General features: G+C 40.1%; 1 protein-coding gene across 4 annotated transcripts in view; it reads right to left on the reverse strand.

Moving 5' to 3' along the window:
• The window catches only part of ARHGEF7 (Rho guanine nucleotide exchange factor 7), a 2,881,265-nt gene that overhangs the window by 934,106 nt on the left and 1,931,245 nt on the right, over positions 1-15,914 (reverse strand). For all 4 annotated transcript variants that reach the window (XM_044072654.1, XM_044072651.1, XM_044072652.1 and 1 more), the window contains one exon: positions 12,789-12,935. In XM_044072654.1, coding sequence (XP_043928589.1) covers positions 12,789-12,935 — 147 coding nt within the window. The remainder of the gene's footprint in view (positions 1-12,788; positions 12,936-15,914) is intronic.

Below are 15,914 nucleotides of genomic sequence, written 5' to 3' on the forward strand. Positions count from 1 at the left end.
GGAGATTATATGCCAATTTTGAGAAAAATTGCTAGTTTTCCCCCTAAGGGAGCTGCCAAAAGTTAAGTGCTTGGCATTCGAAGGGGGAAGTCATTGGGACTGTTTCCTGTAAGGCTGTGACTTGTCTTCACCTCCTTTTGGGGTTGACGTACCCCACTGTCGTGGTCTGTAACAGCCTTGGGGCTGAGATCTGCCTCTTGGGCGCCTGTATCTGCCTCTTTGTGGTCTGTCTGACACTGGAAAGGACCAATTCTTTGAAGGCCAATTTTTGCTAAATCGAGGTGGCTGTACCTGTAAGAAATCCTTCACTGTTTGCATAGATTTTGCCTTATCCTCCATTTTCTTTAATACCTCTTCTGCCTTAACACCAAATAAAATATCCTGCTGTAAAGGAGCATCCGATAATTTAGCCTTAACATGAACAGGTAAACCTTGTACTTTTAACCAACCATACCTTCGAATCACAGATCTTGTAACTGCTGCTCTACAAGAAGCCTCTAATGAATCAAAACCACATTGCAGAGTATGTTTTCCCACTTGTTCAGCTGCATGCAATAAATCCTGCATTTCCTTATAGTCAGGATGTTCTGAACTTGCAATCATTTTCTGTTTTAACAGAGACATTAAATATTGTTGGTATTTAAGCATGTGAAACTGACAATTTAAAGCTCTCACTGCTAAAGTTGCAGAAGTGTAAACTTTCTTCCCCCATCTGTCTAACGCTCTAGAATCCCTGTCAGAGGGAACTGGATTCTTAGCCGTGGAAGCCTTTACCCCTCTGGGACCCTGGGAAATAGTTTCTGGGTCAGCAACAGGGTTTTTATAAAGAAATTTGTGAGAGTCAGGGACTCTGTAGTACCTGTCTGGCTTGACTGGAGTAGGGGGCAAAGAATCAGGATTTAAACTAGATTCAGAGAACACATCATCCACAATATCTAACACTGGCAGAATAGCAAGGGGTCTGTGCTGAGGTAATAAAAGAAAGTATCTGAGCCTTTTCTTGGATTCTGAGTAATCCTGGCCATCCCAATGGAAATACTGCCTCATGGTATGTAAAGTTTCCCCAAAAGAATAATCCTCAGGAGGAGAGGCTGAAAGAATTGATTCTTCAGCATCAGAGTCCTCATAGTGGGGTAAAGAGTATCCCTGGTCTGAAGAGGAATCAGAAGAAATGGAAACCTGGTCAGAGGAATCATAGTCTGTATCTTGCCTAGGCCTTTTATCAGGAGGGGGATGGGTACCCCTGATCAGAGTAATTAAGTCTTCAGCCATTTTGAGCTTCTGTTTTTTAGGCATGGAGGCCTGTCCAGGTGAATGCTGTACTTGCTTCTTTGTCTTTAATGGAGTTTTAGACTTGGCTGTAGTTTTTATGGTAAGCTGTGAAGGTCTGAAAACACCCTCAGAAGCTGATGCCTGCTCAGCGGCTCCGGACCCAACTGAAGGGTTAGTTTCCGTAGGCCCAACACCTTCAGTATCCAGAGGCCTAGACATCTCCACGTGGGAGTCGGAGGCGGCCTGTAGCTCTGAGGTAGCGGGTGTCAGGGGCTGCGAAAGCACCTCACTGAGAACCGGCGACTGGCCTAGAAGAGGCTTCATTGTCAGTTTTGGGCCTCGGATGCCTGTCCTTATCCTTGTCTTTGCGTTTTTTGTGTATTCCGGTCGCCGGGTGTTCCGACGGCATGGTATAATTAAACCTTCGGCCAAAGTAATGGCGAGCAAAATCAAACTGACGTTTAATAGTGCGTTTGTTAAATCTAGCACAAAACCGACAACTAGTGATGTTGTGGTCTGGGCCTAGGCATGGAGTACAGTAAGAATGAAAATCCTTATGAGGTATTTGCTTCCCACAAGAAATACAATTATTAGCTTTCACTGACATCGGTCTGAGGCAAGAAAAAGTTTCCCCAACGAGGTACTTAGCTTTATTGAAGACTTCGGCTCTGAAATTCGAATTGAAAATCTCAGGAGTCGGCTGACCGGCACTTGCGAACTGCTTTTGCTTCGGGCACCGCATGGCAAGAAAGACTGAAGAAAATGGCGTCGGCTGCATCTTATATAGACCTGGCGCACTGACATCAGGGAAGAAGAGACAGCAACCGACGCCGGACCAAGACTTTGGAACTCTGGCCGACTGCGGGACCGCCTGATGGCAGGATAAGCCAAGTGTAAGGACTGCAGCAGTGAAACACGATGAACATCTTCTTACCTCCACACTGGGTCCTGGAAAAGGTCCGCTGATGCAGTAGAGAAGTGTATCCCAATGACAGACCAAGTCTTTCCGTCTTTTTCACTTTGGGAGAGCACATCTAACTGCTGAACCGAAAAGTGTTGATCCACTGAAAGCAGCATTGATGAAGAATGCCTTATAGGGTTCCGAAAAGTCACATAGCTGCATCCAGGCATGGCGTCTGGTAGCAATGCTGATCTGGCTACCTTTGAGGCAACCTCTGCAGCATGAGAGATCAAACCCATGGACATGTTAGAGATAGACTGAAGGGTGACCATTCTTGAGGAAAAGGTTTTCTGTTCCTCGGCAGGCATGGACCCTGGGACAGAACTGGAGAGCTCCTTTTCTATGTCCCCCTGTAGCCTGGTTACATGTGCCTCGCAATGAGAAGGTCACTGAAGTGTAAACCTGCTTCCCGAACCTGTTCAAACCCTAGACTCCCTGTTAAGCAGACTGACAGTGGAGATCTGCTGGAGCAGCCCCTTTTTGGTGGCAGTTGCAACCACCATGGCATTGACGGGAATTCCCTTATAGGTTCATAGGTAGGTACTAGGCTATCGGCTCTGGGGCCTACATAAGCCTAGCCAAAAAGGTACCCTGGCTTTTGCCACCCAAGAAAATTATTTTCCTGTGTCCCTGTCAAGCAGTGCTGCAGAAGTGATCCCCAGGGTGAATTTTCTATTTCCCTTCCAGTTGTCAAGATCTTTCTTAAAGAGGGCCAATGAGGAGCTTTGCTCAACATGAATGGGTAGTTTGTTCCAGAGTATGGGAAGTCTCTGGGACAGGAATCTATCCCTCCAGCATGTTCTGTTTATTGTGGTGACAAGGTTTAGGTCCCTGGAGCATATGGTTCAGAGAGACTGGGATTTCTTTAAGTGTAGCATGTCCAACAGCTCTGGGTTAGACACAGCTTTGTATGTTAGGCAGACATCACATCTGAGTAGGTGATATGCGACGAAGTAGAGCTTGAGTTTTTTGAGACGGTCTGTGTATGGCCTTAGTCCAGTGTGGGAGATCAGAAGGGGCACTAAGGATGTTATCGGGCTGCCTAAGAATTGGTTCCACTGTGTCTGGTTCCTTCCATGCCCTGCGGGACACACGGTCAATAAGGGTGACTGCAGGCGGGATATCCACGAAGTAGATGGGCCTGACTCAAATGCCTCCAGAAACACAGATTCCTCAGGGTTAGGGCTTTTGGAAGACCAACCACCCTTTTGGCGAAGGATATTCCATGAGGCCAAAGGAGACCTCTTCTGGTGGTGATCTGGAGGACCCTTCCCCTTTATCGAAATTGGTGTTCTCTGTGAGGGATTCAAAAGGGGAATCTAAGTGTCTCCTTTTGCACTGGTGCTTCCGAGGGACCTCCTCAGTGGTGGAGATATCTGAAGACTTTGGGGGTTGCAAAAGGAAAGTAGACTGGAAGTCCTTTTGGGTAGGCTGTCCCAGGGGGGACACAGTGGATGTCTCAGACACAAAAGCTGCTGCAGGGGGGCCGGGGTCCAAAGCAGGTAGAGTAGAGGCTCTTCTGGGTACTGAGAGAACTCTCTCCACCACCGCGAATGCCGAGGGAGATTGGGACACCATAGGCTCCCCCATCTGAGCCAAAACTGTCAATGGGGAACCCAAGCCGCCCCCGGATCCAAGTGAGGAGTCAAAGCTGAGCTATCAAATGCCAAAGCCCCGACGGGAAGAGAAAACTCCGAAAATTTTGTAGCTGAAGTCAACCACTTGGAATCGATGCCAAAGCTATGACTAAGAGAGTCGCTCAGCTTCAAAACAGTTGGAGCAGGGCAAGTCAGGGAGGCGGTCAGAGTCGAGGTAATCATACCTGTCGGCTCAGAAGTTTTGACTCTAGGAAGGCTCCGAGAAGAAAAGATAGGGGTAAAAGTATGCATATTGCTCACAGATCCATGAGGGGATGGAGCCGCAAGATCCCCAGCTGGATTTGTGTCTTGAGAAATTTGACCATCATGCTGTCCACTTTGGCTACTGAAAGGCTTCGGGAAACCTAATGGAAAAAGCTACCAAAGCAGGCCTGGAAGAGGGCCTGGGTTAATGCGGGAGAGGGGACTTGAATCTGGTTGTCACTGGCTCTGGGGAGAAACTTTGGTTCCAGCATGGAGGGGAGGCTTGGATGACTACAGGAGCCAAAGAGGTAGACTCCAAAGCTCTGTAGGTTTTGGTGGGAGGTTCCCCCGAATGACGTAATCTACTGGGGAATCACTTCTGCTTCTTATATTTTTAGCAGGGGGGCTGAGTCCTTGATTTGGAAGGAGTGGCTGAAGAACAACAACTAGGAAGGAATCCTTTCAGAATGAGCTTGTTGCGCCTATAGATGAGCACCCACTGATTAAAGCCGGCACAGATGGAACAAGCAGAATGCATATGAACCGCACCAAGGCAGATCACACATTGAGTGTGCATCCAAGATTGGGATTTTGTGCCCACAAGTGCTGCACTTCTTAAACCTGCAGGTTTAGAATCAGCCATGCTGAAGAAGTAAAAACAGAAACCCACGGCACACGCACACACATGATTATACAAAGTTAATGTTTTACAGAAGTAAGAAAAACTTTTTTTTTTTTTATAAATATGGCTATAAGCAGGTCAGAAAGGGCTAGGGAAGGAAGGGAAAGAAAGAGACAAAAAACTCTATCCTAGACAACTGTTACAAAGAAGAAACAGAAGATTGGAGATAGGGAAGGCACAGTCTACAAATTTAAGGCAAGATAGACAAAACCTTTTGACTTACTGACAAAAAAAACAACCCAGAGGAGCTCAGAGTACGAGATACTCGATGCTTAATGAAGCATGGCAAACTAGATCTGGGGGGTTTGGAGGAGAGGAAAATCATGGGTAGGGGAGGACCTCAGATGTTGGAGCATAGAACTTTGGTATGCAGCTGAGTCAGGTCCAATGCTCGGATCCGAAACCCATAGGTTAAAGAGCAAATGAAGGCAACAACATCAGATGATGAAAGATTACTTGATGAAAACAAGAAAGACAAGGTAAGTGAGGCAGAAACAAGGCAAGCAATAGTAGCTTTACTGTTTGGAACACGGTAATATTTATTTACTTACTTATGTTTATCCTTTGTTGACCATGTTAGTCCCACTAGGCTAGTAGCCTCTTTTTCAGGGGAGACCTGAGGTGGCATTTATACTTCTATGTGAATTTGTCCTATGGCACTGGGAAACTTAGCTTGCTCTTTTCAATAGGTGCCATGGGATATTTTACATCCACCTGAGCTACTACCAACTCAAGCAGATGGAACCTCAGTTTAATGTCTCATCAGAAGACTGACACAGTCAGGAGTACAGCACCCCCTCCCTTATGCTGCAGTGCAGTGTCAGCAATCCATCTACCTGGTGGATGGAATAGAACCCACAGCCTTTTGCACCAAAGGCAAATGTGCTACCTGTTGCACCATAGATACTGACTAATAAGTTATATATTTAAAAAAAAAATTTAATAGTTGTAGGATTTTAGCAGTAAATACTTCTATTATTAAAACTAAAAAAAAAAGTTATTAATATAAAGTCTAGACATTTTAAAATCTTACTTGAAAACATAAGGTCAAGGAAAGAAGGAATAATAAAAATGGTACGTTTCAATGAGGAATGAATAGTTGCTGTCAGATACATGGCAAATGCATCACATTACTGTAGTCCAGTGACTACTAGATTATATTCCCTGTTAGGCTTCTTCACCTGTAACTCTGATTATGCAGGTTATGTAACAGAGTTCGCAGAGCAGACCTCTCAACTGTCCCGAATAACTTGGTTTTTACTGAGTTTTGGGGTCCCAATAATGAGGTGCCACGATTTCAGAGTGGCACCCCATGATTTTTTGGATCTATTTTTTAAATTTTCGTGCTTTCGGAGGTGACGTCATCACATGCGCGATGACATCAGCTCCATCAGCATGCCACGCATCTGTGTTTCAATAGTAGGACAGGCAAGAAGCCTACTCTAAGATTTACTTCTGCTGTTTTCGGGCAGAACAGGAGTTATGGCAGGACAGGATTACTTTGCAGAGCCTAAGATTTACTTCTGCCATTTTTTTGGGGAGAGCAGGAGTTATGGCAGGGCAGGATTACTTTGCAGAGCCGCTGTTTTATTCATGCAGAGCCGAATACAGGAGGATTAGTTTGCAGAGCCGCCGTTCCGGAATTACTCTGCCATTCGGGCCAGAACACAGGATTACACAGTAAGCAAATGCAATGCACTTTTAACTGCAGAAGTGTGTGTGTGTGTGTGTGTGTGTGTGTGTGTGTGTGTGTGTGTGTGTGTGTAGTCCAGCATCCAAACTAAGGATAACATATCCAACTTTGTTAGTGAAACAATCCGGCACTCCAATTTTGTTAGCAAAACAGTCCATTTCTTTGCCTTGTTGTACGATGGGACTGTTCCACTGATAAAGGTGGATACATTATATTTAGTTTGGATCTCTTGTGTATGTGTGAGTGCATATCCATGTTTATCATCAAATGTTTAATATTGTTAAAGATGTTATAGGATACTTTTTGTTACTTTCAGGTAATGAAGATGCTTAATCCATTTATTTTTCTTTAACATAAGTAATTAAGATGTTGGGTTCCTGAAGCAAGTCCTAAGCTTAACATTTCATCATAAAGCTTTATATTCAGGTTATGAGCAGCCCAATAGTGTGCATAAAACATTGCAGAAAATGATATCTCTGCATCCTGAAAGCTGAAATTCAGATTGCGTATTTGAAATAGGGATGCAGTGTCACCGGTATGATAGTGTAAAACAGCTTTTGGCATTCTTCTGTGCAGGTAGTTTGTGAAATTGTATGGTACAATTCAGTAAAGTGGAGAAATTGCTGACAGACTTGGGCATATCATTTTATTCCATTAAATTAAATGAAACGTGTAACTTAATTGCCTTGGTGTAAAAGATGTAGGTACATTTATTTTGGGCATTTAATTGCAGGCTTCATGAATGTAGTTAGATTTCTATATTTTTATTACTTTGTCTTAAAGTGAGGTACTCTGCCTTCTGCCCAGTCCATGCTTTGGCATGCCTTATACCAGGATAAAAAGCAAAGGTAACAAAGTAAAGCTTTACTTTCTCATTTTTGGGTGGTATTTGTGGAACATAACAGAACTCTTTCTGAGCCAGTCCTGTTTTTAACATTTTCTCTTGATGTGTTCCTCTCCTCCCTTCTAAATTGTCAACCTGTCTGTATACCGAAAGGAGTATGTCCTGTATTTGTTTTAACTTCCTTATTTTATTACAGAATTTGTCGTTTTGCTTCAGTTTGTTTAATTTTTCACTAATACTTGCAATAAAAATGCTTTGCTTTGAAATCTGATGACTGTTCTTGTGTTCTATTTTAATGTTTTTTATTAACCAGTTTTCACTAATACGTTCAATAAAATGCTTTGCCTCAGAATTTGGTGACTATTCTTATGTTTTCTTTACATTATATTGTTTCTTTAATGGTACATTTCTGTTTATCTCTATAACTAATGTTATAGTCATACATGTGTAGTTCATGTTTAAGGGAGCAAAAGTTTTACAAAATTCTATTTTTGGTTTCATGTAGCATTTTGATGACATGCATGATTTGTAAAGTTAAAATAAAAACTGTTGCTCGTAACATAATGGCCCAGGATACCCACACGCACTGTAATTTAATAGGATCTGTGTATAGTATATTTTATATTGTATCAGATATGTAAGTGATTTTTGACTAAAACAATGACAGTGAATAGTGGATCTGAATAAATTTGGTGCCATATTTTGGTTGTCTGTTCTTCAGTTTGCGTTTGAAAGTTGGTATCCCATAATTCCACTGGTGTGGGTGGGGCTACATAATTATGCATGCAAATTAGATGTTAATCAGCATACAGATTTGCACCTATTTTTCATGGGCCTTGTACAGATTTTTGATGTTTCCAGGTTGAGAGGTATGCCACAGAGTGTGAAGCTTTTTAAGTGTTTAAAACCACAAGGAGGTTCCGCACCTCAATATACAAACAAATTCATGCTACTAAACTTAAAAAAATGTGCGTAATGCTTGGTACAGGCATTTAATACAATGCAAGTCTATAAATAGATTTTCATTTTGTATTTGCTTAAGAGCAAATTGTTGCAGCAGAATAAAATAAGACAGCAAAATTGTGTACAGATAACAAATACTACTGAAAGGTACTCACCCACCAAATATAATAATTACATGAATTTTTTGTGTGTGTATTGAAAAACAGACCCAGGTAACATTGCTTTTATGTGCAGCATTTTAACAGTATCTGTAATGCTTATGTGACTGCATCATGTGACTCAAAAGGGTTCTTAATGCATAAACTTGTGATGTAGTTTTGTCCGATGAAGTCTCAAAACATTTGTATGAGACAAAATAGCTCACTACAGTTGTTTGAATAAAGTACATGTGTAGCATGATAATTTTTTTTTCTTCAAATTAGTAGTTTATTAAGTTTTTCTGAAACAGACTCCCATCCACATAAAACAAAGTTCATCCCTCTTCACATTCAAGTGCTAACTGGATCTAAGAATGGGAGACAGAAAATTTACCCAAGGACTTCCCCCTGTACTACTGGGCACAAGAAATTCCTAAATGCTTTATCCCATGCACAGGTCCCCTCAAATTACCTAGGGAATGATCTGGTTAATATATAATTAGCAACAAAAGGACTAGTAAAGCAAATCTGTAATTAAATGAGAAAGGTTAATTCAAGCAGGAAAAAGGGAAACTGGCTAGGCTTAACATGGCCCACAAGGGCAGCTAGCTTAGTACTTACCCATGAACTTATAAGAGTAACAAGCAAAGTTAGATGAGGAGGCAGTAAAACGGTGAAGCATTTCAAAATCCACAGATGAGAAAGATAAATAAAGGGTCCTGTTCTGGGCAGTATGAGTTGATAACTGGGTGAAGGAAGCTAACTGAGATTCAACTGCATGGAAAGTTTTGGCACTAGAAGCTATCCTTGCAGTTATCAGTGGCAGCAAATCAACATGTTCCAAAGCTACTACAGGCATGGAAGAAAGGAAAAGTGAGGTGATCAAACTTTGCATGGCATTGAGGGCGGATCTACCTCACCTGTAGCAACCACAGACAAAGAGGAATCAATCAAATAAAGAGGTCTGCTATTATCTTGCAGTGCTGTCTGCCTCCAAAATTGACTTGAAGATGGCTTCATAACTTTAACTTTCCTGTTCTTTCTTAAAATCTTATGCTGGACCCTCTTACTTGTAGGTAAATTAACAATTTCCTCAACAAATGGTGGTAAAGAGAATGAATAAATAACTTTCTATGCTTTATAAAAGAATAAAACTTCAAGCTCTTGTGACTAAAGTCTTCTTATTGGATGAAACATAATGCTGACAGTTACCTATGACATGTTACTCCACTAAGCAAAATAAGAATCTAAGGCAAAAGTCTTTAGGTGAGGTAATGTTTATAGTAGTAGTACGTGTTGGCATTTTTTCTACGATGGTCATTCTAAAAATTCCTATAAACTGCTTTCATCTAAAGTGAAAATATGTAGGGAGGATGTGATGGCCATAAGAGCAGTTGTTGGTATTTGTCTAAGACAGCAATTAAAAAAAGGGTAGAAAATGAAAAAAAAAAAAAAAAAACTATGCTGATAATGATAAAAAAACAAAGCTTACAATTAACACTGTTGCAAAGATGATCCTAGGCCTTAAACAGTTGTCCTATATAGACAGACTCAAAAAACTCCCAACTATTCTCCGTCTCATATCACCTACTTAGAGGTGATTTCTGCTTGACTTCCAAAGCCATGTTTGACACAGCTCTGTTAGAAATGCTACATCTAAAGAAATCCCTCTGCACCACATGCTCCAGAGACCTCAACCTCATTACCGCAATTAACAGCTCATGCTGGAGGGACAGGTTCATAACCCAGAGACTGCCCATGCTATGGAATAGACTTCCCATACATGTTAAACAGAGCACCTCACTGGCCCTCTTCAAGAAAAATCTTGATGAGTGGATGGGAAATAGAAAATTCACCCCAGGGATCACTCCAGTGGTTCTACTTGACAGAGGCACTGGGAACTAATGCCGGGTGGCAAGATGCCAGGGTAATCCTATGGGCTAGGCTTGTAAAGGCTCTAAGGCCATTAGCCTAGTACACACCTATGAACCTATGATGTGAGACAAAGTGAATGATGAACTTTCTAAAATGTAACAGAGAATGATAGGTCACTTCAGATGACAAAATGAGAAATGAGAGAGACAGAGAGAGAGAGACACTTTCCTCTAATGGGTGTGACAAAAGATGCACTCATTGAGTCACCCAACTCCAGAAAAGACCTTGCCAGAAGACTAATGTCTAACTTTGTCTATTCCTCAACCATTTTATGACCTCCCATGACAGAGAATCTTAAGATCAAAATAATTAAACTTCTGACTCTGTCAAGAAACTTGCCTTCTAACAGTGCAGTAGCTTGATGAAACGCATCATCTTGATACATAACCATCAACAATTTTACACTAAAGTACAAATTTAGATGAAGAATGCATTGTCTTCCAAAATAAGTAACTTAAAACCCCTCATCAAGAGATCTGACAATATTAACCATAACCCCCTTTCCTTAGCTTGCTGTATCCAGATCAACTTCCAAATCAGAGGAGAAGCACTTGAAATGATTAACATCTGATAAACACAAAGCCTTTCTAATGCGCTTCCACCTTTGAAATTAACAGGCTGCTATAAATAAGAATTTCTTAATAATTCAAGACTCCTGTGCAAAAGGAGGTTAACAGATTAAGAAGGGAGTGAATCAATCAGTTCATTAAAATGTCTTTATTTAACTTCACACAGTCCCACTCAAAGTGTTCAGCCCTTAGTTACAAAAAAACACTAAAATATTGGTCCCTCAAGGAATGTAACCTCTTCCTCCCTACATTTATCTTTATTGTGCTCAGAATCAACTGATGTGGGAGGGGACGAACAGATTTTTTTTCCCGTCAGACTAGATAACTAAACTCAGCAATAAAGTGGATCTCATCTTTAAAAAGTTTTCACTTTTCTTTTTCAAATCTTATCCAGCAGCAGAAATATAATCTGGCACTGAATTGCAACTGGCTCAAAGTATTTGCCATTATTTTCTGAGGCAACTTCAGTTTAAGCAAGCTAAAGAACACCATGTTCATTAAAACAGAGCAATCAAACACCTAAGATATTTTCTATAACATATGCAACTAGGTCTGCTACAACCATGAAAAGCACTCTAGTGGAGTAAAATAAACACACAGACTTTGGTGCGAGGAGGAGACAACATTTAAAATTTTATTTCTACATAAACAATCAGAAAAAAATTTACCTCAGGTGCTCTTTCTTAACTATGTGCTCTGACAGAAGTGAAGTGCTTAAAACAGTCAAACTTCAGAATTAAATCAACATGCCCCACAAACAACTGAACTCCATAGACACAGTGCTAGCTTTCTGCCTTTATGACTTTATACAGGCTGACAGTATGAGCACTAAAACCAGAAACGTAAGCTTGTTCTGTAATGGAGTAAAATACTAAGTAGAGCTATTAAATGTTGCAAAATTCTGAGAAATACATTGTCAAAGTTATTTTTTTCGCTTCACAATTCCCTGAAAGGTACAGTACAGAGTCGATTATCTGAACTAATTAGGACCTAGGGTAGTTCAAACATATAACTGAACTACATTAAAAAAACGTCTAAAATGTTTTTGATGAGCATTAAACAAGAAAAATAAAACAAATTTACTGTTAAGTCTAAAACATTACAGCATCTTATTGTAGTACAGGCGCAAAAAACATGCACAAGCAAATATGTATAATGCTTACATATTCAGATTTTATTTTTCCTACCCGAAAACTTTGGAAGACTGCATTTGGATAACTGACGTTTCAGATAATCGACATTCGGACAATCAACTCTCAAATGTAGCTTCTTTCTGATACTTTCTTACAATCAATCCAATTAGATCAACAGCAGAAAGTGCACAGCAAAACTTCAAACCACAGAACAGAAATTCTGGCAGAGACCATAAGGGGAAAACATGTCCAAACCTTGGTCTGAACATCTAATTTGGAATGGTGCTGACAGTATGGGTGTCAGCCAAAACTCCCTGCTACATAACAGACGCCTCAAACACCCAATTTCAAGATAGCCATGGAGACAGCAATTACCAGTGAGAACCAATTGGAAGTCAACTGGCAAGTCCTTATATGATCTACAAGCCACAAAAAGGTCTGTAGATACTCATTACAAAAATACGCCTTTCAGCTAGCTGCTTCTGAGAATGAGCCAGTCAATGGAGTCTAGCCTTTTATAACCAGAAAACTTGGTTATAACACAATGCTAACAATGTAGTGCAAAGGAACACTATTTAACTTCCATAAGCCACAAAAAAACAAGGTGTGTGTGATTCATGAATAAATGAAAACATGATAGCATTATTAAAATTCAGATAGATCTAACCATTATGCACATCCTTTATATTCAAAGATCCCAGTTTTAATTCCATTCTTTTAAACTGGTTTGCTCAAAACAGAGTGTATGTAGTTAATACCTCATTTCCAGCACACTGTATTGTGACTTGGGACATGTAGATGACATGACCCAGTGTTTTGATGTCTTCACCTTCCCAACAACGAATATTTTCTGTCAGGATTTGGAGTTCTAACTCTTTCCTTTTTCGGACCTCCTGACATTGAGCCTGTTTTGGAAAAAGTAAATAAAACAGTTAAAATAATGCAAAATAACAACGCAGACAAACGAACACCACACCAAGTAAAAACCACACAAATGTCACTAAGACAACTGAAATACCATCCTTGTAGAAAATGCACTCAGGAAATAAGAATAAAAATCCAGTAATTTATTAGTATTAAGCACTTTCATCTCCTGTAAGAGACTTCACCAGAATACAACGTCCAGCTAACAATGAACAATTATAAATACTTTCAATTAATGACATCATAACTGAACTCATTAATTCCAAAACGTTTTATACATAACATTAAAGAAACCATGTCATCAAATTTTGAATACATTCAAAAACCCTACTAAAGTTCACATATGGACATATAGTATCTACCTACTAAAATTAATATAAAGTAATATAAAACCCAAATTCACATACAGATATATCATGTTTTAAATTACATATTATATATATTACTAAAATCTATTAGCCCTTTCCAACAACATGGGAGCAATAGAAACAGTCTCATTCAGACCAGGTGGAAACACTGCAGCTAACTTGAGCTGCCACTGAGTTTCTCCTTTCTTTAATAAATTCTTCCAATCTCCACCCCTAGGGTTCATTTTGACAATGTCCAATATTCCAAACAGAAATTTCACAAACCCTGTACAAGTCAGGGAAAGCTTGTACAAAGCACTACATAATTTATGATTTTTTATATCATTGTTGTGCTCATACACACTGTTTTTTAACAAACGTTCTGTTTTTCCCCAGATAATAGTGAGTACATGACACACATATTGCCAAATAAACTAATCCAGTAGTATTACAATTTCCCTTCCCTTAAATGTAATTTTACTTTTCAAATTATTGTGCAAAACCATATTACTCTGCTTGCTAATGTATGGGCATTGTGCACACATCCCACATAGTCTAGTGCCTAAACCTACCACCTGAATCCCATCTATTTTCATTTCAAAAAGTTTTTTCAGGTTTAGACCCATACTGTTAGCAAATGTTGGTTTCTCTCCCACTTTGTTGAAAATTTCCCTGTTTGTTCTAAAAATATTCCAGCTCGAGTCCATCACTTTTTTTATACTATTGGTATTTCAATTATATTGCAATACACAAGTTTTTTTAACATTTCTGGTCTGAAGACCATCCCTGGAATGGTTTACACTTATAGTGAAACCCACCCCCCAGGGGTGGTTTATAAAAAACACCTCATTTCATATATACTTAATTCAAAATTTCTTCTACTAAATATTTGGGGTATCCCCTACCTTGGAACATACTGGAAACCTTTTCTAGTTCAGGGCCCAAATCCTTTAAATGCGAAGTCATACGGGCCACTCTCATGGCCTGACCCTTAACAATACTTCTCTTTGTCCCATGGGGTGGTTACTTTGAAAATGCAAATATGCATTGCAAAAAGTGTCCTTTCTATATATTTTTTTTATCTAAAAGCATCAATTCCTTTTGAAATATAAGTATCCAAGTAATTTATACCTTTGGTGTCATACTGATATGTGAAATTCAAAAAATCCATACTGGAATTCAAATACTGAATAAACCTAGGAATCTCAGACTCACTACCCTACCAGAGGATAAAAATGTCATCCAAATAACGTACATATAACTTGACAATACCCCAAAAAGGACAATTTAATACATACTGATTATCCCAACACAGAAGGACCAAGTTAGCATACACAGACGAACACACTGCCCCCATGGCTACACCCCTGATCTTTTGATAGTACTCTCCCTCAAACCATAAAAAAATTACTGTCTAAGACCATGCTCATCATCTCACAGACCAGTGTAGCCATGCCATGTTCCAGTTCAGATTCCTGAAATAACACCTGTTCAAACAACATGAGACCCTCTCCCTTGGGAATACTGGTGAACAAATCTTTAACATCTACTGTTAAAAAGATAATATTCTCTGTCCATAACTCTTTTTTTATTAAACCTAAAAATTCCCAAGAATCCTTTACTAAGTGAGGGGTCTCATCAATCACATGGTATCTTTAATTATGTACTTTTTTTTTTGGAGCTTTTCTCCCCGGGCCTCTACTGAAAATGGGCTCATTTCAGTCCAGTGGACTTTCCTGGTTACCAAATGCAAATAAATAAATAAATAAATAAATAACATGTTGTACACAGGAATAGTACAGTTTTGTACCTACCATAAATGTAGACGTTCGAGTGTTCACACTGCTACAGTTATTACACTTGGGTTATCCTGCCGTCAGGCGGTCCCGCAGTCGGCCAGAGTTCCAAAGTCTTGGTCCGGTGTCAGTTGCTGTCGCTTCTTCCCTGATGTCAGTGCGCCAGGAGTATATAAGATGCAGCCGACGACATTTTCTTCAGTTTTTCTTGCCCCAGATGTCAGGTGCCCCCAATAGGTAGGCAATACATACTGCTAATAAAAAATATACATATAAAATAAAAACAATACCTTCAGTTACAAGCAAATACACCACAAAGGTTGTATAGGATAGAAAGGTATAGATAAATCCCGCTAGTTCAGAGGGGATGGAGGGAGGGTAACCTGGACTGCAGCAGTGTGAACACTCGAAGATCTACATTTATGGTAGGTACAAAACTGTACTATGTTCATCATGTTACACTGCTGCAGTCATTACACTTGGGTAGAATCCCAAAGCTAAGGTTGGGTGGCTGGTCTATAAAGAGTTAGGATTGACTATGAGGCCCTGAGGCCCTGCAGAACTGCAGTGGCAAATCCTGCTCTGGATTTAGAGTAAAGAGGCAGATGGTAATGCTTGGTAAAGGTGTGCACTGAACTCCAAGTTGCAGCCTCCAAAATTTCTTTGGTAGGTACTCCTCTGAAAAAGGCTGTTGAAGTGGCTGCTGCCCTGGTGGAATGTGGCCTAATGGTATTTGGGACTGATTTTCCATGCTGTGTGTAGCAGTAATGAATACAGTTGTCCTATCCATTTGGATATAGTCTGCTTTGAGATAGCC

The sequence above is a fragment of the Protopterus annectens genome, chromosome 5.part0 (genome assembly GCF_019279795.1).
Source record: "Protopterus annectens isolate FY-2018-M chromosome 5.part0, PAN1.0, whole genome shotgun sequence".
In the NCBI taxonomy this organism is placed as follows: Eukaryota; Metazoa; Chordata; order Ceratodontiformes; family Protopteridae; genus Protopterus; species Protopterus annectens.